The following is a 22,293-nucleotide window of genomic DNA, read 5'->3' as shown; positions in this document are numbered from 1 at the left end:
AGCCACAAAGGCTGCTGGAGCCTGGATGTGCTGGGATGAGGGGTGGGAGGCCCTCTCTACATAGCTGAGTGCATCTATCTCTGTTTCTGTCTCTGTCATGCTGTATGTGTCTCTGTGAGTCCATGTCTCTGTTTTTTTTTTTTTCTGCATTTCTCTGGATCTCCCAATGCATCTCCTATCCTCTCCGTGCATCTCTCTGTCTCTGTCTCCCTATGAATGTGGGTATCTCGATGTGGGTTCCTCTGTCTTCCTCTCTTTTCTGTCTCTAGATCCAGAGGGACATCGAGACACAGGATTGGAAGACTTGTGTCTGCACATGTCCTTGTATCTAGGTGGCTCTCTTCTAGTCGTGAGCCACCGTGTCCCTCTGTCTTTGTGTATCTGAATTTCTGTTTCCCCCTGTGGCTCCTTTCTCCACTTCTATTTTTCTATATATCTTTGTCTATCTGTGAGATCTCAAATGTAAATAAACGTCTCCATCATCCCTGAGGCCTCTCACAGCTATTGTTTATCATAATACCTTGATCTTTTCAGGCTAGGGAAAAGAAAGGGGCCACAATGGGAAATCTGGGGATACTGCTGATATCATATAGGATGTCCTGGGATAGAGAACTAGAGAGAAGATTGAAGAGAGGGAGCAGCTAAGTAAAGCAGGCAGCTCTCCTCACTCCCATCTAAAAATCACCCAGGCTAATTTAAAAGCATTTCAGACACACCTGCTTAATTTTCAGGGACAAAAAAAATTTCAGTAGCTTAAGAATTTGAAGTGTGAATATATTTCCAACCTTAGCTAGGTGAGAATAGACTGTATAGTAGAATCCTTTTAATGAAGAAAAAATCATTTCTAATTATAATTAATCAAATTGCAATTTTAAAAGAAATGTCACATATATGACATATATGGGAACCCCTTGCTTTGCACTCACCTCCTAGGTTAGGTTTGTAGCCTGGTTTGTTAACTTGGGCCTTTGATGGGATGACAAGATAATTCAGAAGAAGCATTCTGTTGAAGACAAAGTAAAATTGCATTTATTAAATATCATTATTAGTCTGTTTTCAATTATCACAATTATTCAAAGCACCTAGGGAATTGTGATCCACAGCAATTCCTTTTATTCCTTCACTTTATTCTTCTCCTCTCCTTCTGTTTTTTTTTTTTCTTGAGACAGTCTCACTCTGTCGTCTAGGCTGGAGTGCAGTGGCGCAATCTCGGATCACTGCAACCTCTGCCTCCCAGGTTCAAGCATTTCTCCTGCCTCAGCCTCCCGAGTAGCTGGGACTATAGGCATCCGCCACCACACCCAGCCTCGTGATCTGCCCACCTCAGCGTCCCAAAGTGCTGGGATTACAGGCATGAGCCACTGTGCCCGGCTCCCTTCTCTCCTTTTTTATATTGGAACCACTGACAACATAGGAACCGACTGCTGTGAGAGATCCTCCTCCTCCTTGGCCTGGCCTGGCTCTGCCTACTGAAGGAGACCCTAATTTGGGAGGGTGTTGGACAGTGGAGAAGACATTGAGTGGCATGGAGAGAGAGACAGCAAAATGGCTCCAAGCTCTCAAATAACTCTTTCTCAGCTGGTCTGCTGAAATCCTCAGCGTTAAAGCCATCCCCTTGTAATGCGCCTGTGTCCAGAGGATGTCCTCGTGTTTTAGGAATGTGTTGCCTAAGATAGGTAATACATTAACTCACTGGTAGAATTACTACCACATAAACATAGGCTAATTCATCACTTCAGATATAAAATGAACACAGACAAGCAAATTTATTATGCTGGGTTTGGGAAGCAGGACTGATACTAACCAAGCAGGTGCCATGAGGAGGGGAGTTGAATCTGGACTACAGAAGATTGCTACCTAGGGATTAGAGGCCTACAAAGCAGAAGAGAAGAGCACAGATGAAACACCTACTTCTGTCCTCTGAGCAGGGTTGATAAAACTAATTGCAGGCAGTGACCTAAAGTTAGTGAGCAAGAAATGAAGGGAGAAGTGCAAGAAATTAGGATAAATTTACCTGGTACCTAGGCCAGTGATTGTTAACCCAGATAGCACGTTAGAATCACTGTGGAGCTTTAAAGAATGCTTAGGCCCTACCTCCAAGAGTTTCTAATTTAATTTTTCTTGAGTATGGCCTGGAAAGTGTGTGTGTGTGTTTTTCTTAGACGGAATCTCACTCTGTCACCCAGGCTGGAGTGCAGTGGTGCGATCTCGGGCTCACTGCAACTCCTCCACCTCCCAAGTTCAAGTGATTCTCCTGCCTCAGCCTCCCGAGTAGCTGGGACTACAGTCATGTGCCACCACACCTGGCTAATTTTTGTATTTTTAGTAGAGATGGGGTTTCACCATGTTAGCCAGGATGGTCTCAAACTCCTGACCTCAGGCAATCTGCACACCTCAGCCTCCCAAAGTGCTGGGATTATAGGCGTGAGCCACCATGCCCTGAAGTGGTATATTTTTAAAGCTTCCTAGGTGTTTCTAAGGTACAGCCAACATCACCACTGAATCAGACAATCGACAACTACTCATAAAATGCTGGATATTATTTTGACTTATCTGTCACATAAAACCACAAAGAGAAGTGGAAGAAATGACTAGGATTTTATGACACTGAAAAGCAGAATTTCTCTATGATGACCTGAATGGATCAATTCTGAAACACGTAAGGAAAAGAGCAAAGCTAAATTGGAAGGGATTGAGAGAGTCAGGACTCTCTCCTGAGAGCACCACGGCAGACCAAAGTGAAAGAGGAGAGTACTTACATCAGGAATGCTTGTTGGAGACAAATATTTTCAATGCCAGAACACTTCAGGGAGTCTTTAGATGAATGACCCTCAACCTTGACTGTATATTAGAATCACCCGGGGAGCTTTCAAAACCCCCAAATCCAAGCCACACTCCAGACCAATCAAATGAGAATCTCCAGGGGTATGACCAAGGCAACCCCATTTTTTGAAGCTTCCCAGTTTATTTTAATGTGTAGCCCAAGTTGAGAACCATTGCTTTAGACATTTATTAATGTCATTTGCATTAAACTTTGGGTCTTTTTTTTTTAAAGCTGAAAAGAAACCAGCAGACTCCCAAGTATGGAGACCAAAGACTAAAAACAAGACCAAAGGTTAGGTAAGAGTAAGGCAAAAGGGAACAGGAAAAGAGAGGGAAGAAAGAGAAGAGAAGAGGAGGGCTGAAGAAATCAACAGAGAGGGAATGGGAAGGCAAAGAATGAGGATGGGGCAACACTGCTCTCAGGGCCACAGGGTGCCCAGCCCCATCAATTAGCCTCTCTCCATGCAGATCCCCTGAAGCCCCAGTCCATGACAGGGGATGTGGACCCTAGCAGACACTGGCATGGGAGGCTCTAGATCACCTCCTTGCTTGTTGTGGGTGTATTCCTTGGGCCAACCCTGAATCTCCTTTTGCTGCCATTTAAAAGTTTTTTAAAAAATTGAGCGGCAGTTTTTCCCCCCCTCAAAACAGTTCATGGCCCTCATTCTTTGCATAACAATACAATGTTTCTAAGTTACAGGAATAGAAGATAAGTTAACGACCCTGTTATAGTCCAGCCTGCTGTCCAATGACTGAATCTTCTCTACAGCAACCCTGTGCAGGCCCCAAGCCCACTTAAGCCACTTCAGTACCATGGCAGCTGGCCCCTCTTGAGTAGTTCTTTGTGTAGGATCAGAATTTGTTTCCCTGGAGTTTTTACACTTTGGATGTGGGCCAACTGATTGGAGTCATAGAGAACAAGTGAGATGTCATGGGAACCTAAGACTTCTCTCATTTCTTTCATCACCTGCTCTCCTACTATGTGGTTTGAGGTTCACCCTCCAACGCCAGCCACCTTGTCACTCTCCTCTAAATTCATGTAACTCCACTTGCATCTCTTTGCATCCCCATATTCCAGAAAGAATCTCAACTGTTTAAGAGGCACCCAGCACTTCTGGGAAATCCACACTGCAAAGTGTTAAGGTGAGAGTGTTAGCAACACTCCATATGCCAGAAACTCCAAGATTGTTATCTTGTTAAACTTTTAAATACAAAAATGAATATGAAAGCTTTACCTCTGATATTCTGGAGCTCCTTTTTGCAGAGGCTACTCGACCCTTTAAGGCTTCTCTTATCTGGATATTTAACAAAAGAAGTTAAGAATTAGAAGATCGTAAGAAGATAACACATATGCTTGGGCCTGGCAGATATTGTGGCCAGGTACTGTGTTAGCAGCTAGGTTCTGTTGGAGGGATATGGTGGCATCAGTGACCTGGTGTAGTAGTCTTGGAAAAGGTGGAAAGATGGGAAGAGACAAGAGAGGTGGAGATGGCATAGGATACTACTCACTTTCAGGGCCTTAAATATGGACCCAATGCCTGAGAAATGCAGTTTGCCACAAGTTTGAGAATTCCTCGACATAGCTTCTATTTTTTTTTTTTTCCTTGAGATTCAGTCTCGCTCTGTTATCCAGGCTGCAGTGCAGTAGGGCCATCTCGGCTCACTGCAACCTCCGCCTCCCGGGTTCAAGCAATTCTCCTGCCTTAGCCTCCCGAGTAGCTGGGATTACAGGCGTGTGCCACCATGCTTGGCTAATATTTTTGTATTTTTAGTAGAGACAGGGTTGCACCATGTTAGCCAAGATGGTCTTAATCTCCTGACCTCGTGATCTGCCTGCCTCGGCCTCCTAAAGTGCTGGGATTACAGGCATGAGCCACCGCACCTGGCCTAGCTTTGGCATTATTTTTATGGAGCACTTCCGTAATCACTTCTCACAATTTGTCAATTATTCAAATCACCTTTTCTAGAGGAAACAAAGTACTATACGACTGGACATGGTGGCTCATGCCTGTATGTAATCCCAGCACTTTGGGAGGCCAAGGCGAGTGGATCACTTGAGGTCAGGAGTTCGGGAACAGGCTGGTAAACATAGTGAAACCCCCTCTCTACTAAAAATACAAAAATTAGCCGGGCGTGGTGATGGGCACCTGTAACCCCAGCTACTCGAGAGGCTGAGGCAGGAGAATCGCTTGAACCCAGGAGGCAGAAGTTGCAGTGAGCTGAGATCGCGCCAGTGCACTCCAGCCTTGGCGACAGAATGACACCCCGTCTCAAAGAAAAAAGTACTATACAACATAGCAACAGTCCATGAAATTCATCTTCCCTAACTAGGTCATCCTGTCCTTTTCTCTAAGTCTTGTCTGCTGAATACAGGCCCTCTTCTTATTTCTGCTATACAAAATATTATTCACCTTCCAAGGCCTTGTAGAAGTTCTGTGTTCACAATTCATATATGCCAAAGTCCTCCAGCTCAGGGTGGCTTCCCCCTTCCCTGCAGATGCCATATTCTTTGTCACACACAGACCTCAAACCACCCCTCAGGGTTGGAGGACGGTGTGCTCAAGGGCCCATTGGGATCCGTGAAGATACATTGGCACTTCTACTTACACTTCTTTGTTCTCACCCTTTTTTACTCTTAGGTTTCATAATGTACGTAACACTTTTTAGGTTAATAATGAACACATCTGGGGATATGTACTCACTGTGTTTTACTAATCCTAAAAGTTTGAAGACTACTGGTATATACAACTTTTGGTCAATGAATCATGTATGGTCCTGTGACACTTTGGAGTATTTACCTTTCATGTCATAATTGCAAAGGTAAGAGGTTTTCATCTTGATAGAAGGTTCCATGACTTGGAGTTCTTTGCACATCTCACCTAACACTGGTAAACTAAGTAAAAATGTGGCTGCTGGTACTGTGGCTACAGATACTAGTTGTGTTATTATAAATAATAGAAACATAATCCTGTGGCATATGATTGGGCGATACCTTAAGTGCTTTGTGTTTTTACCTACAAAATTGCATTTGTTCTTTGTCATAATCTAATGGAGAAGGCAGAGAAAGCATTACTATCTCTACATCCCAACTGGCTCTGTTGCCAGGCTGGAGTGCAGTGGTGCAATCTTGGCTCACTGCAACCTCTGCCTCCTGGGTTCAAGCAATTTCCCTGCCTCAGTCTCCTGAGTAGCTGGGACTACACGCTCATGCCACCACGCCCAGTTACGTTTTTGTATTTTTTAGTAGAGACGGGGTTTCGCCACTTTGGCCAGGATGGTCTCCATCTCCTGACCTTTTAACAAACCTTTGATATTAATGTAATAGAATATTACTGGCAGTAGGCTGGACACAGTAGCTCATTCCTGTAATCCCAGCACTTTGGGAGGCCAAGATGGGTGTATCCCTTGAGCTCAGGAGTTCGAGACCAACCTGGGCAACATAGGGAGACCACATCTCTACAAAAACGTCTAAAAATTAGCTGGGTGTGGTGGCATGTGTCTGTAGTTCCAGCTACTCAGGAGGCTGTGGTGGGAGGATCACCTGAGCCCAAGAGGTCAAGGCTGCAGTGAGCCGTGATGATGCCACTGCACTCCAGCCAGAGCAACAGAGTGAAACCTTGTCTCAAAAAAAAAAAAAAATTAATATGTCCTTTTCTCTAAGTCTTGCCAGCTGAATACAGGTGCTCTTCTTATTTAGTAAAAAATAAATAAATAAGTAAAAAATAAATAGTAAAACATAAATAAATAAGTAAACAAACTCTGCAGTGAAGGTGGGGTGTTTGGGGGAGGGAGTGGATTATGTTTTTGTTTGTTTGGGGTTTTTTGTTTGGTTTTTTGCTTTGTTTTGTAAATCCAACCTGGTAGTGTTCCTTTTCATTTTTATTTATTTATTTACTTTAATTGACAGAAGGGGTTTGCTTTTATATCTGAAAGGATTGTTTGCTTTGCTTTTTCCAGAAGGTAGTATGGTACAATGGAAAGAGGGTGATCTTAGAAGCCTGAATAAACATTTGAGGGTTTGTTCATTTGCTTGGTTTTTGTCTTCAATGCTCATCACTTATCAAGACTCATCTGTATTTGAAGAGTTTCTTTTCTTGACTCCACTGCTATTCAAGATAGAAGTAGGAACTCACACTTCCACCCAACCTTGCAGCTAAGATGTGACCCCATGACCTGAACTCAGCCAATCAGACATGACAGTGCATAAATGCAGGTGCTGGTGTACCAGTCAGGCAGAGTGAGGTGATCTCCCAGGCAGCAGTAGCAGCAACTCTGGCTTAAGTGTTTACTGCCTGACATTGGCCTGGCGAGCTGTGCTATCTGTGCCCAGCAAAGTGGGGAAGAGCAATGGTATCTCTTGTGGAGCATTTCTGTGCTGTGCATTGGTAACTATTCCTGGAGTACAGCCTCCAAAACTCCAAGTCAAAGAGACCGTCCCAAAGATAATATTGTGAGATTTATTAAGTTCCTTTTCTGCTTCAACTAATCAGAGTGGGTTTCTGTAGTGATCTTGAGCAAGCTGTTCACTCTGAGTCTCAGTTTCCTCATCTGTAAAATTAAAAATAGTAATACCTACAATTGTTTTAAGAATCAGCCCTAATGTACATAAAACATTTATTCCCATAAGAGCTTGCAAACTGGTCAATATCATTTGCATTGTAAGCAGCAGTGATCCAGGCTTCATACATCTGTACAAATGACTGAAGTGAAAGCTTTTCAATAAATAGCCTTTACAAGCCTTTACATGGCCAAGTACTGATAATACAGAAAAAGCAACAAGAAGAATTTACATTCAGTACCTTTGGATCCAGGATGGTTCCAAACACTAGGATGAAGAAACCCTGGGAAACACAGAAGAGGGAAGAAGAGCCATTTACAAAAGAATCATGATGTTAAAACATACTCTCAGTTATTACCAATTCCTATTTCAATAAAATGAAAACAATTTTATGAAATCTCTTAATTTGTCATCCTTAGATCACAACACCTAGATTCATTCAATGAATATTGATGAGTGTCTTCCATATGGCAGCCACTGTAGAGGTACCTCAGTAAACCAAAGAGACCAAGGTCCCTACATCATACAGGAATATTTTTTAAATTTCCTTTTACGTTGGACAAATTAAAAGTGTTTGCCCTTAGCAGGAGGTGGGCCTCTCAACTGAATATAATGATCCAAGAAAGAGTCAGAAGAGGTGTTGGGCAATGAACTGCAGGCTTGCTGTCCCTGAACAATAAGTAAGAGAAGCTTCCACAGAAAACAGCAGAAACAGCTATTGCTCAGCTTCCCATAACACCTTCAGCCTCCTTCTCTCATCCACTACAAAGAATATTATAAAACTTCTAGAGAAAAGTCAAGTGTTTACATCCTCAAAAAATTAATGACATTAAATAGATTGAGTTTCTAAGCACATGACAAGTATTCCCAATATGATGATATAGAGGAAATTAATTAGCTTTTGTATCTTTTATTTTCCATACCAAAAAAAACCCCATATAAAACCCAAAACAGGCTGTTCCTCTACAGGTATAGTCCATTTGAAGTTTTTACTTCTTTTTCACATACATTGGCACAAAACCCCCCTTGACGAAGGAAGGGCAAGTTGTAGTTCCATTTTTCAGTTAAGGAAAAGGAATTTCCTTTTTGGCATTCAAAATGTGATAGACAGGAACATTCATTAGACAAAAATTTCTCCTAAATTTGCAGTTACTCCGTCCGTGGTGCATCTGAAAAGGGAGGTGAGATCATGACCTTTTATTTAGGAATAGCCTTGCTAAGCTGCTCTGACTTCATAAGTGAGTGTGAACTCTTACCTACCCAGAGGGCTGTTGAGGTGCATGGGTTGTATACAGCTGGCACCATAAAGATGTTACAACCTGGTATTCATCGCTGAGAACAATACCAAACCTACCGCTATTTGGTAAAAGCCCAGATGAGAGGTGGAGGACCTTACAGGGACCAGTGTACATCCTTGCAGCTAATCCAGTCCCCCAAACACACTAACATACACCTTTCTCTTCAGCCAGTCCAACCCTCAAAAGCTTAATCTCCATATGGCTTTTATGAGATTGTTCTGTGTAACACTCTGAGCCTACAAGGTAATTATTGAAATCTGTTATTGTATCTGCTACAAAAAAAATTATTGTTGGCATGGTCTATTAGGTTGCAAAGTTATCATTCTTATAAGGCCCCTTGGGACAAATATATTCCAGCCTGATTTTGGTACTAGGAATACATTTCAAGTCAGGATCTCTGTGAATTTGGCCCAGGAATTATATTTTTTAAAGATCTGGGAATAACAATTCTAGCATGTTTTTTCCACAAATATGCTGATGGCTAATATTCTTTGGCTAAAGAACTAAGAGGAATTTCTCTCCTTATAAGATTTTTAATTCCTTGGGGTTGGTCTATCTATATTTGTATCTGCAACATTAAGCATAATGCTTGGCACAAAATAAGTAATAAATGTAGTGTCTCTTCATTTGAGTGTATGTATGTGTTTAATTTCTTTATTATGCAACCTGCACTTTTATAGTTATGTAGCATGACTATAAACATGACTTTATAAACATGTAACAGGGAAATACTCCACTAGGATCACTTTTCATCGGCCCATGCCACCTTAGAGAAAGTTATGCAAAATATCTTTCAGAAGATTTGGATAAAAAAATTGGCCATAAAATTTAGTATCTGGTTGAGAAGGGAAGAGAGAATATACCTAACAAACAATTCACCAGTAGCGGCTTCTTTGCATTTCTTTTAGTAGGTAAAGCACAGTTTGGACAGGTAAATCTCAAGGTGTTCTCCCAGGTTTTGGTATATGTGCTTTGTTTTTTTTTCCCACCAAAACAGCTATGAGGGAGTCCCAAAAACTCACCCAGCCCACAATTACCCTCAGTAAATACAAGAGTAGGATGCCAACCAGAAGTTATGGATGAACAAGGCGGCTAATCGAGGCAGCAACTGACGCCATAATAAAACCTCTATAGTAAAGGGGATGGTTGAGCTTTAAAACTAGTGCAGATATTCCCCTGGGGCTAGGACCAGGAAATCTTTACAAGAGTCTTCCTCCCACATCGTCTGGGCTTCTCAATATGTTTCAGAATCGCTCCCCTCTGTCTGCTCCATCAGCCTCTGCTGCTGCCCCTCATCTCTTCTCATCCTAAGACTGCACTTCTCCTGCTTTTTCCACCCAGTTGGTTGTGTCTCCCATCTCAGTAGATCCATGGCTCCTCTCTCTCCTCCCTCAGTGGATGCTCTGATCCAGTGATATGCTAGTAAATGGCAATAAACTCTCCTCATTTGTAGTGTTTGCCAATCTCTATAGTTAATTACACCCACCATGGCCTATTTGAATCTTGCCCTGTGACATCGCTGAGCATGGATTTAGGAAGAGATGGGCAGTAGCACATCACTGTACAGATTTTCCACCATGCAGACACAATAGAGGCAAGTAACCTCAAGAGAAAAGGTAGACAAATAATTAGGAAATGATGAGTTCTGAGGATACATGACCTTTACTTTTAACCTAATTTGTTTAATTGCAAGTCTATATGATTTAATTGTTATTGCTGACTGTCTTCACAACCAGCTCAGAACAATCGTGAAAATATAATTGGCAGCTCCCGTGAGCCAATACAGGCCAGCTCCAACACAGCACTGCCCAGTGCCCCCCACTGGGCCTCACTGACACTTTGTTCTCAGCTCCTCACTGCCCCGTCTGTACTGGCGCTTAGATAGACCCCTCCCTGTTCCTTACTGGGATTCAAGGCAGAAACTAAATTGAAAGCACAAGTGATCCTATTATGACAGGTAAAGGTGCTCATGATATCAAAATGCAAGTGCTCACAGCCTTGTCCAAAACAAAGCTCACAGATAAGATGGCCCTAAGGGAGACAAGAGAAGGAAAATGGTGTGGAATGAGTCATGAGCTCATGAGGGGTTTATGAAAAATAGGGGTTTTACCCAAGTCTTTTCAATGACTAGTTTTGTAAACATGCGTAAAGCAACTGATAAGTACCAAAAGCTATACAAATGTAGAATACAATTAATATTTTCTATAGAAGAAGTGCAAAAAAAGTAGAGACTCAAAATATGAGATACCCCTATTATTATTAACATTGCTCTTCAAGACATCAAAGCATTTATTATAAAGTGAAATCATTTATACATAAATTCTGAAAAGGGAAAATGAGAAGATACTTGACTTAAGATATCTATTAGCAATTAGGTAAAGCATTTACTTGAAAATAGTCTTACTGGCTACCGCACACATTCAGAAAAAAAGACAGTGTTTTAGATATCTTTAGAAAAATAAAAGCTTTCTTTTCAATTAGTTACTATCTACATGTTAACATTCAATATAATAAACTTTGGATCATTCACATACTATAACACAAAACAATGGAGAAAAATCTCAATCAAGAAGGAAATTATTGAATATGGAATGGTATGCAGCCATTAGAGACATATTCATGCATAATGAGCTGGTAAAATTCTAGAGCATATTTTTAAGTGCAAAAGCAAGTTACACAATAATATACATTGTTTTAACCCCTGTGTTATGTGAAAATATGTTTGTATAAGCATAGAAAATTTGGCAAAGCGTACACACGAAACTGTGAACGTTGCTTAATTCATCTAAGTGTGATAAGAGAAGAGAGGAGAAACTATCTTCGATACCTCTCTGAAGAGCTTGCCATGTTAAAATAAGATGGTTTCCAATGGTAGTTAAAAATCCTAAGTGGAAGGAAATGTAATAAATGTGCAAACTTTAATACCTCCAGCTACATACCTAAATTTTGGGGAAGGTGTTATTGCTTAATTTTTAAACCATAACAACTTAGCCTATTACTAGGCTGTCTATGGTCTTTAGATCACTTTAGTACTTGATCCTTTCCCATTCACCATTTAATTTCACTTTCCAAACACCCCTATAAAGTGAACAGTATTGCACTCATTTTCTATGTGAGGAAAATATGGCTTGAAAAAAGTTGAGCAAATATCCCAAGATCATGTTATACATTATTAGTAAATGAAAGAGTCAGGATCCAAATCCAGGTATCTCTGGAACAAAAGTTTATTTCCCCACTCTATATGCTATTCCAAATCCATTGGCTTTTATGTAGAAACCTAATGTCACAAGCACCTAATCACAGAACATCTTCATGAATTCTCTCACTTTGCACTTGGTCAGAAGCATCTGGGCTTACCTGGAATGCATTGAGCAGGGAGAAGATAATGTGGAAGGCCAGGGATCTGTCATCGATGACAGTGGCTACTCCAAATCCCCAGGTCAGTCCCAGAAGTGGTGTGAGGATGGCGATGTTCTTGCTGATTCTCACAATGGTTCTCACTTCCTGGAACATGGAATTGCCAATGGCAGCTCGCTGGGTCTTGACAATCACCAGTGTGACTGTGATCAGGTTTACTACCACGATGGCCAAAGCTGGGACCACGAAGGCCAGGAGGGCTTTGGTCATGTCCCAGTTGAGCCAGCAGGCCTCAGGTCGTAGATAGCCTTTGCCAGGTTCAGTGGCAGCAACAGTGATGGCAGCAATGGCCAAAGGGCATCCATAGCCCACTGAAAACAGAGATGCCACCAGGACTGACTTGGGCAAGGTATGGAAAACAATCATGATTCCATAGAGGATAAGGAGTGCCTTGGCAAGCATCCAGAAAAATACAGAAAGGTAAAAGAAATGAACAAAAAATGTGGCTGCCACACATCCCTTGTGGTGTGTTATTGGGCCACTAAGAAAGGAAGCCACAATGAACCACACATCTGCCATCAGCAAAGTGGCTGCAATGTTAACAATGCACACATGGCGTAAATAGTTGATCTCTGTCTTTGTCACTTGGCTCCAGACTAGGACCTCAATGGACAAGCAAAGGATCAGGCTGCAAATAGAAATGCCCAGGCCTACATATGTGATGTAAGTCAGAATCAGACTCTCTAAGATGTGAGGTGACATAAGAATTGAGAAAGAGGTAAACAATTTGCTTGGCCTACATTTGCAAACAGCTTGCTGGGAGTTTTCTTGAATCATTTTGCAGGCCTGCTGGTCCCATCTGTTCTCCACAGAGTGCCAGCCAACACACTGTGTCCTCCTCTCCTCTGACTTGCTGATCTTTTCAAAAATCAGTGAGATTCTTTTAAGTTCCTTGGGCAAAATGGCAGACAGGACAAGCCCATTTACAGTAACATTTTCCAAAAGACTGGCTTCCAAAATAGCCCCAATAGTTGGAAATGCAATGCTGATGACCTGAGAAGGGGAAGGCACCTTCCGAAGTTCATCTCTGCTGATCAACACTCTCCCAGTGACTTCATTGCTGGTATCATTAATGCTCATCGAAAAAGTGAAATTTTTTCCAATGTTATCTCCAGATATGGTGGTGCCCATAGTATGAATGAAGACATCTGATATGTCAACAGGATGTTTATCTATGAATAGCCTTCTTGCAAAGGAGTTGACTGAATGTAGCAGGATATAGCTGCTGTTTCTGTCAGGAATGAAAGTCCAGTTGGAGATGCTTTTGCTGTTAAGAATGTGGTTGGCTATGGTGCTGTAACTCTGCCAATGAAGAACCAGTGTTAGTACTGAGCCAGTCTCTGAAACTGCCAGCACATTCAACACTCACCTTTATAAAGCGTGCTCCTCCAACCAGCAACATAGGCATACTCTGGGAACTTCTTAGCAATATAGAATCTCAGGCCCCACCCCAGACTTAATGAATCAGAATCTGCATCTTAATAAGATCCTCAGGTGACTTGCATGTACACTGAAGTTTGACTTAGATGATAGAGCAACAAAGGAATTGCCTCACCATGCCCTCCTCCATTTATGCAATGGCCTCCTGTGAGCCAGGCCACTGGGCAGCTTTCCACATGTTCATGTCCATCATCCCCTCCATATCACACCTAGGCGAAACTAGCAACTTGCTTACCCTGCTCAGAGAACCCATCACGTGATTAACCTCTGTTGCATCCCAAATGTGTTGCAGGGCCCTATACAAGAACATAATAAATTGGAAATTCACCCTGGAGTCTGAATCTACTTTTTACTATCTTTGCTCTGAAGATTAAAACAAGCAAAATGGACCCCGTTCTATTTCATGCTTCTGCAGTGGATAGGTATGGCTGTTTTCTTTGCATTCAATTATTTTCCATTTTAGCAACCTATCCTGACTCACAAATGAAAATAAGAAGAGTCTTTCTCTCTCCAGAACATAGAATGTTTCTTAAATGTATTCAGTAGCCAAAAGATACATCGGTAACTCATACTCCAAAGTTCAATACAGTACCAAGTAAGTGCTCTCTATAAATATTTGTTGATTAAATGTTTACTTTTTCCATTCACTTATTCATCCTTTCTTTAATGAAGATTTACTGAACACTTGCTTTGCTAAACATTAGAAATACTGATGTGAAAGACATGGTTCCTAGTCCCTAAGAAGCTCACAGAATACTCCAACAAACCTGCATTCCTTTCCCACTGAGATAATGCTCTACCAAGTATTCAGGGACACTCACCTGCATCTTTGCCTCATCAACACCTGTCCATATTGCTGTTGATATGTTGTGTAAGAGCTGCACAATTACGGCAATGTTTCCTGGTATCCGGGGAGACTGCTGAATGTTTCTAATTACACAAGACAGATCTGTGGGACACTTTTGTAGCAACATATCTGTTATGGTCTCAGACTTTCCAGTATATACACTTATTTTTATATTGTCTTCAAATGGCTGAACCAAATGTGAATCCTGCTACGATATGGCAAAAAGAAAGAAATTTTTATATTTTATTTTTGTGTTAAATGTAAAAGTACCTTTACTAAAACTTAGGACAGCCTAACATAATGTTTTTCTATTTTACACTCTCAGAGTCACATCTGTGAAATAACTTATTTTCACAGCTGTGAAATAACTTGACCAATACCAAGTTGTATGAACCAGCAAATAAAAGTCCCTCCTTCCCATCTACCTATTCCTTAACTCCCCTCTCTCCGAATAACAACTGTTATCTTCAGCATATCTCTTCAGATAACCTGTATATATAGAAATTTCTAGTGGCATTTAAGCTTATTTGTAATATTTATGAAGGGCAAATCATGAGCCATGAGTCTGTCTTAAAAATAGAAATTTGAAACTCTATTTGGATGAATCAACTGGAACACCAAGATTGAAAATAGCAATAGAAAGTATCTCCCATAGATTCAGACTCTGGTTCCTACACCTTACGGCAGGGGTGGCAAACTATGGACCCAGGCTGGCTGCCTGGTTTTTGTAAATAAGGTTTTACTGGAATGCAGCCCGCCCATTCATTTAAATACTGTCTACAGTTGATTTCATGCTACAATGGCAGAGTTGAGTAGGCACGACAGAGACCATGTGACCCACAAAGCCTGAAATATTTCTCTCTGTCACTTTCCAGAAGTTTGCTGGCCCTTGCTTTAGAGGACTCCCTTCTGGCCCTCCTGCAGCCTGCCCCTTCACATGGCCAGGTGTCCATGGGCACAGACTTTCAGATACCCAAAGTTTAGAAGGCTATTTTTGCATAGAAAGTGAGGCTAGTGGGTGCTTATCTATTCACCCATCCCTACATGCTGCCCTGCTACATGCTCATCCTCTTTCTTACTGAGGGCAATATCCACTGCCAATGGGAGGCTCCACTGTGCTCATAGAGTCCACATTAGAATCTATATTACAAAAGAAAAGATATTACCTCAAAGATGTTGAGGGCATTAAGAGTCCGGCAGGTGTCAGTGATCTTGTGCCATGTCTTTTGCCTGCATGAAAACCCCATATTTCCCTGAGTGTCTGGAGGGCAAGGTCGAGTACACTGGGAGTAATCTGTACAGACACCATCGCATACACCTGGGAAAATGAAAGGAGACCATATCAGATGGGAAGGTCTGGGCTCTGGGCCCACTGGGCCAATCACCAAGGTGTCACTGCAGTGACAGCACATAAATCCTGCAGACATCGGTGTCTTCTTTTCCTAAAGTGGAGGAAGACTGAAATGGATCAGTGGTCATCATCTATTTCAGCAACAAAATTTTATTGTTTCCAACAAAATCTTATCCTGAACTGTAGTGTATAAAATAGATAAAAGTGGAACACAGCCGGGTGCGGTGGCTCATGCCTGTAATCCCAGCACTTTGGGAGGCCGAGGTGGGTGTATCACGAGGTCAGGAGTTCGAGACCAGCCTGGCCACATGGTGAAACCCCATGTCTGCTAAAAATACAAAATATTAGCTGTGTGTAGTGGCACGTGCGTGTAATCCCAGCTACTCAGGAGGCTAAAGCAGGAGAATCGCTTGAACCCAGGAGGTGGAGGTTGCAATGAGCCAATATTGTGCCACTGCACTCCAGCCTGGGAGACAGAGTGAGACTCTGTCTAAAAAACAAACAAACAAACAAAAAAGGACTGTCCCAGGTGAAGTGAGAGGAACGAACCCACAGTGCAGTCCACTAGTTGGAATCCACTGCTTCCAATGTTTGCTAAGAAGCCTCTCAGCTCAGGAACTCTATAATATGTTACATCATCAATGAGTTCTCACAGACCTGTTCTAGCCACTGGCCCAGTTTGAATGGGCTCAATCCAAAGGATCTATGGCAAAGAATTCTTAGACAAAGATGGAGCAGAGGGTGCTGGGAGGAGAGAGGAACAGGGCTGGGGTGAAACGTACAATTTACTACCTGGTACTATGCTCACTACCTGGGTGGGATCATTTGTACACCACACCCCAGTGATACACAATTTACCAATGTAAGAAACCTGCACATGTACCCCCAAACATAAAAGTCAAAAAGAAAAAAAACACAAAGGTACAATTTAATATGAAGGAAAAAAATCAGAGTCATCAAGGATTCCATCTGCCATGCCACAGGACAGAAGGCTGAGAATGGCCCTCTATTTCAATAGATGGACAGCAAAACTTCCATGTGATAAGTAACTGCTGCCAACATACCGTGTGGCCTGGCAGGCACCTTCTCCTTGCTTTTGCTTGCAGCCTAAAAAGGGAAAATCAAAATTCGCATCAAAATCAATTGTTGATATGCCAGCCCAATGGCTCACTTTAGTCACAAACAACCACAGTTAAATTAGCTATGATACCAGCATGGCGCACCCAAAGCCGAGTCCATGAATTATGGCTCCTCTGTGACCCCATTTTCCCTTCAGCCTGGACCACATTCCTCTCCCACTGCTACTCAGTATGAGCACTCCTCTCTCTCCAGTAAGAAAAGTCTATGTTCTAACCAGGAAACACATTATGAGCAGAAGTGGATTGACCAGGAAGTTGACAAAGGTTAAGCCTCAGAGTCCCTTGCTCGTATGGGACCTTTTGAAGCCCTGGGAGAGGGTCTAGCAATGAGCAGATTGCTCTCCCCTAATGCTCAATGAGCAGATCATCTCATGTGTTCACATGATCATATGTTTTATTAAATTCTCAAAAGCAAAATGTTTTAACTACCTGCCATCTGTTAAGACCATCATTTTTTTGCCATTTCAGTGTTCTGCCTCCTTCATACTCTCCCTCATTTTGAGTATCACCAGAGAAGCCGTATCTATTCATGGATTCTGGACAAGTTAAGCTGGGATACATTCAGTTTGAATTTAGTCGGATATACTTATGTAGTTTCCAGTCACTTCTGCATTACAGTGAGAACATCAACACTTAAGTGCCATCAATGCTAAGAACATTTACAATTATTCACAGAACAAGAAAATTCTAAGTTGCCTGATATCTTGCAGCTCACATATGAAATAAATTGGATAGAATTTTCCCAAATTTGATAACAGTCCTACATGTTTACATGCCATTACTAATAATAAATTAGAAACTCAAAGATACTTCTCTAAACTAGCAATAACAAGAAAAAAAATTTGATCAATAATGCTGCAGGAAAGACTGAATAATATTTCTATTCTCTCTATAGAAAAAAATTATAGATCATGCAAGTATGCAGTCAAAAATGTAAGAACTAAAAGGTGGGCATTTCATTAACAAAAATATTGTTTTATTACTAAACAATGCTAAATAATACTATCCAGCATTTCTAAATTTGTTGTGATTCCTTTTCTCATTCTAAATAAATGTTCACTTTCCCCTTAGTTTTGTATTTGTAACATTGCATTCTTTTTCCTTAGGAGGACTCCTCCAAAACCTAGCTCCCCCATACCATGAGCATCTCCATCACTCCTAATTAGAACCCCCTCTTTGTCCCATCCATCGAGACCATACCCGACCTTTCACTAAGAAAGTGTCACATAGTGGTCAAGGGATGTACTCTGGGAGTAGACAACCTGGGTTCAAATCTCAACACCAACATTTGAGACCTTGGGAAAGTTGATCCCTCTGAGCCTCAGTTTCCTCTTCCATAGAGTAAGAACTATAGTACTATAATTGTATGATTCTTGCCCTAGAGCATGTTTAAGAGGAATAAACGAGCTCTTCTATGAAAAGCACTAGGAATGGGCTCTAAGAATACTGTAAGTCTATTTAAGAATTTACTACTGTTATTACTCTGCATATAAACTTACTGAATTTCAGTTACATACAAAGCTCAAGTTTCCCCCTTCCAAGAGGTCTTTCCTGATCCAGTTCTGCACATGATACATCTTTTCTTCTGGCTCCTACAGGAATCATCATCCATACAGCCAAACACACATTCAATGCTTGGCATATTCTCACCTGACCTGCCATTTTGCTATCTAATCTTTTTTATAGAAGCATATTAGCTCCTCAATTAAATTACAAGTTCCTTAAGAACATGGACTGTGTATTGTGCTCCAGTATATTCCTCCAAGTAGCTAGTTCAGTGTCTTGTACATATGTGTGTATGCATATATACATTTTAGTATGCATATATATACTGACATATATGTTCATGTGTGTATGTGTGTGTGAGGAGCGACAAAAAGATGGTTTTCTTGCTTCTGCACTGGAATAGTGTTTCCTAGTGGCTGAGAAGAGCCTTAACCCAATTACTCCAACTTGAGTTCCAAGTTCTAATCCATTGAGGAAGAAATTGGAAATTCACTAACATAGCTCTGTGACTAACTCTTCGGGTTCATGCCAACTCATGGGGTTCTTCTTCACAACCTTACTTCTCTCTATGTTATCAAGAAACAAGGCTGAATATTCCCTCTTTTCTCTACCAAATAAGAACTTACGGGGAATCTGAATTGAGCTTTTGGGATCTCTCCAAAGTCAAGAAAGTATCACTGAGGATTCATATATGAGAAATCACTGACAGAAGATGACTTCTCATTTTATAGTCCAGAAAATCAAGCCTTATCTTATACGTAGGAGAATTAAAGTTCTTGCACCAAACAAGAACGCTAAAATAATATCTTCAGAATTTTTGAAGACTTTATATATCATCCAATCCAGCCCTCTTATTTTACAGTTAAGGAAAATGAGGCTTGATATTGTGGTGATTTGCACAAGGCCATGTAGGAAATGCCCCTTACAGCTAGGACGAGAACTTAGATCTCCTGATTCCTACAATATTGCCTTTTCTAAACAGCCGGCCTATGTTCAAGTGCAACAGGCAGAGGGGATGAGTGGAAGGAAACATAGGTATCTCAAGATACTCAAAACCCATCTTGATAGGACCATGTTCTTCAATACATTGTGATAAATGCAGTTATAAGTCAACAACTCTGGATGATACTTGGTCCATTAAACAAATCCAAGTGAAGTCACATTATATTTATCATGTTTGTGGGCAGAAAGCCATGATATTCTGTTTACTTGGAGTTCTGAAAACTCGGCCTTCTTAAGGAAAGGACCTGATTAATTTCTTCCCATCTAAGTTTGCCAAAGCATATCACATACTCCTTTGGTTATTTCATTTCTAGTGTAGCATCCAGTATAGATCACTTTAGCTTTGGATACCAACAGTCCTCAACCTAATACTGTGAAAAAAAGATACTTGCAAACCGGCAACCTGCTCAACCTGCTGAGCTGCCTGGGAGCATAGGCAGGTCAGGAGCCAGCAGCATCAGCAGCTCAGCAGCTCAGCACCCAGCAGCTTGTCTAATGAGAAGAGAAGGATAGAATGTTCCCAGTAAGGTAAATCCCAATGATCAAGAGAAACAAAGCCAACCTCCCATGCTCTGCCTACTGTCCACATTCTGTCTTGCAGAAAAGTGTGAATGCAGAAACGGAATGAAGGGAGGAAATAGTAGCAGGCTGTAGGGTTGGACAGCCTTCAGGAAATGGTCTTTCCAAGAGTCTCTGACTTCTCCTGGAAACCAGGTACCTGTTTTTTATTAGTGGGGAAGGGGAGCCATGGAGAAGATTACCATGCGAAGACAAACTAACTTGAGGATAAAGTAAATATCATTTGAAAAACTCTTGGAAGGGACTTCCAAAGTCATTTTTTTCCTAAGAGGCTTTTGTTAAGAAGACATATATTAAAATGGAAAGATCAAGAAGCCGAGAATCTGAAAACAGAGGTTCTGGCCTTGGCCCTGTAACTGAGTAAGTACGTACCTCAAGCAAATCACATCCCACACCATGGGTCTCCATCTCCCTAACCGCAAAATAAGGGAGTGGAGCTTCACCAGTTGATCTCAAAGCTGCCTTCCAGAACTTGTGGTCAAATAATAGTACTCTCTTCAGAAGATGCTCAAAATGTTTTCATGTATCCTCTCTCCATGCTCCTCTACAACTTATTTTAAATGAGTAACTAACAGGGAAATTAAAATGACTTATGGTGTCAGGAAAAATATTTCAGAAAGAGCCATAGGGCCTCCGTCCTACAAAATTTAAAAGAGTCCATTGCCAGAAACTCCGTCCCAGTGAGACCTTGTTTAACCACTGCCTGAGTTGCTCATTGCTTCTTCTAGCCCATTCATGGTGTTCACTATCAGGTTTCTTATGGGAGATGCTGTTGCCATTTTGGATGGGACAATGCTTCATTGTGCCAGGCCATTCCTAGGCCCTGCCTCTAAATGCCACTAATACCTCCTGGTCATTATGGCAGCCCTTAACACCTCCACATTTTCAAGTGCCCCCAGGAAATGGTACCACCCTGGTTATGAGCAACTGAAACATTCACTATCAGAAGATATAGAACAAAGTATTTATTACACTTAAATCACTTGAGCCTCATTGCATCTCAGGAACTCATGGAAAAAAGTTGAGAGAAAAGCAATGTGTAGCTATTGGTTAAAGTGGGTTTTGTTTAGCTGTAGTTGCAATTACTTCTGGCTGGGCCAGTCACTCTATCACCATCTTTTCCCTATACTTCAGCTCTCTGGTAACCGAGAGCTGGTTAGCTGATGGATTTTATTGCCAATTTGCTTTCCCCACCAGTTCATCCTCCACTTCTTCCCCTTTTCTTACCTGATACAATGTCCTACAGGACTCTGTGGGCAAAAGAAACACCAAGTAGTACAGCAAAAGTGTATGAGTCATTGTCTTCCACACAGCTGACTTTCTTGTTTCTATAAAAATAAATAAAAAGGCAAAATGTCTCCAATTTGAAGCTTTCATAGGTCCCATGCCACTGCAGACCCAGTCAGTTCACCTATGAGACTGGGCTGTCTTCCTCTTCCGTGCTGTCTACTCAGACCTTTCTGCTCCAGAGGCAGTGTCCTGTGGCCTCCCACTGACTTCGTTCTCTAGGAGGCTGCAGTGACAGCACAGGCAGCATTGGGAGACACAGGCAATTGCTGAGATATCCCCAACCCTCTGCTGTTGGCTTGCACGTCACTCCTAACATGAGAACCCCTCCAAAGGAAGCTACTGCCTGCCAGATTTCACCTTGTCTGCATGGATATAATAAATAACAGCCTATATTCAGGGAGCAGGAATGATGATTCAGTCTCTGCGTTAGGCAGGGCTGAGAAATCTGTGAATGGCTACAGTAGAAGATGAGCTGGGGTTCCTATGGGCAAACTCAGCCTAGAAATATCTTTTGAAGAGGCTTGGCCTATTATTCCTCACTCCCACCTAACTCTGGAACTATATGTTCATAGGTAATCTGTGATTTCTTCAAAACTGATCTTGAGCATGGTCTGTTATTGTTATTTCTACCAGAACTGATATCAAAACTAAACTGATTCCTTGATACCTAGAACAGTGCTTGATACATGGTTGGCACACAGTATATTCAGTAAAGAAAGAGGAAAGTAGGGAGGAAAGATGGAGGGGAGGTGGGTGGGAAGAGCTCATAATTTGCATCAAGGTCTGTGCTCTGTAGAGGACTCACCTAAGCTAAGAAATTTAATATTACACTTTAATAATGTTAATATTTTTTATCTTGAGTTGAGATCATCCTTGAAAGCTATTTGCTGTTTCTTCACTTTTAGATAAAAGGATTCAGAAGACTTGAATGTCATCAACAAAGGCCAGAAGCAATCACAATGGTTTATATTTGGTATTTGACCATTTTTAGCCAAGAAGAACTCTAGCCCAATCATGCATAATTCCATAGGAAACAATGTCAT

At 41.5% G+C, this 22,293-nt stretch overlaps 1 protein-coding gene across 1 annotated transcript; it reads right to left on the bottom strand.

Moving 5' to 3' along the window:
- Positions 1-926: 926 nt before the first annotated feature.
- Positions 927-21,259, bottom strand: LOC100991737 (putative adhesion G protein-coupled receptor F2P). Its single transcript, XM_055113671.2, has 8 exons — positions 21,188-21,259; positions 16,799-16,841; positions 15,550-15,701; positions 14,358-14,591; positions 12,037-13,398; positions 7,623-7,664; positions 4,059-4,118; positions 927-1,003 (listed from the first exon to the last, which is right to left on the bottom strand). The coding sequence occupies exons 1-8, from the start codon at positions 21,257-21,259 to the stop codon at positions 956-958; spliced, it is 2,013 nt and encodes a 670-aa protein (XP_054969646.2). The 3' UTR covers positions 927-955.
- Between the last annotated feature and the right edge of the window lie 1,034 nt (positions 21,260-22,293).

This window comes from Pan paniscus, chromosome 5 (assembly GCF_029289425.2).
Source record: "Pan paniscus chromosome 5, NHGRI_mPanPan1-v2.0_pri, whole genome shotgun sequence".
NCBI classification, from domain to species: Eukaryota; Metazoa; Chordata; class Mammalia; order Primates; family Hominidae; genus Pan; species Pan paniscus.
The sequence above is the reverse complement of the archived record's forward strand: the minus strand, read 5'-3'. Positions and strand labels throughout refer to the sequence as shown.

Bases quoted from the DNA above. Each gene is read 5' to 3' on its own strand.
- LOC100991737 (XM_055113671.2), bottom strand. From the start codon at position 21,259: ATGACTCATACACTTTTGCTGTACTACTTGGTGTTTCTTTTGCCCACA. The intron at 14,592-15,549 runs GTAATATCTTTT...GCCATATCGTAG, and splicing joins ATGCCCTCAACATCTTTGAG to CAGGATTCACATTTGGTTCA. The intron at 1,004-4,058 runs GTAAAGCTTTCA...TGTCTTCAACAG, and splicing joins GGAGCTCCAGAATATCAGAG to AATGCTTCTTCTGAATTATC.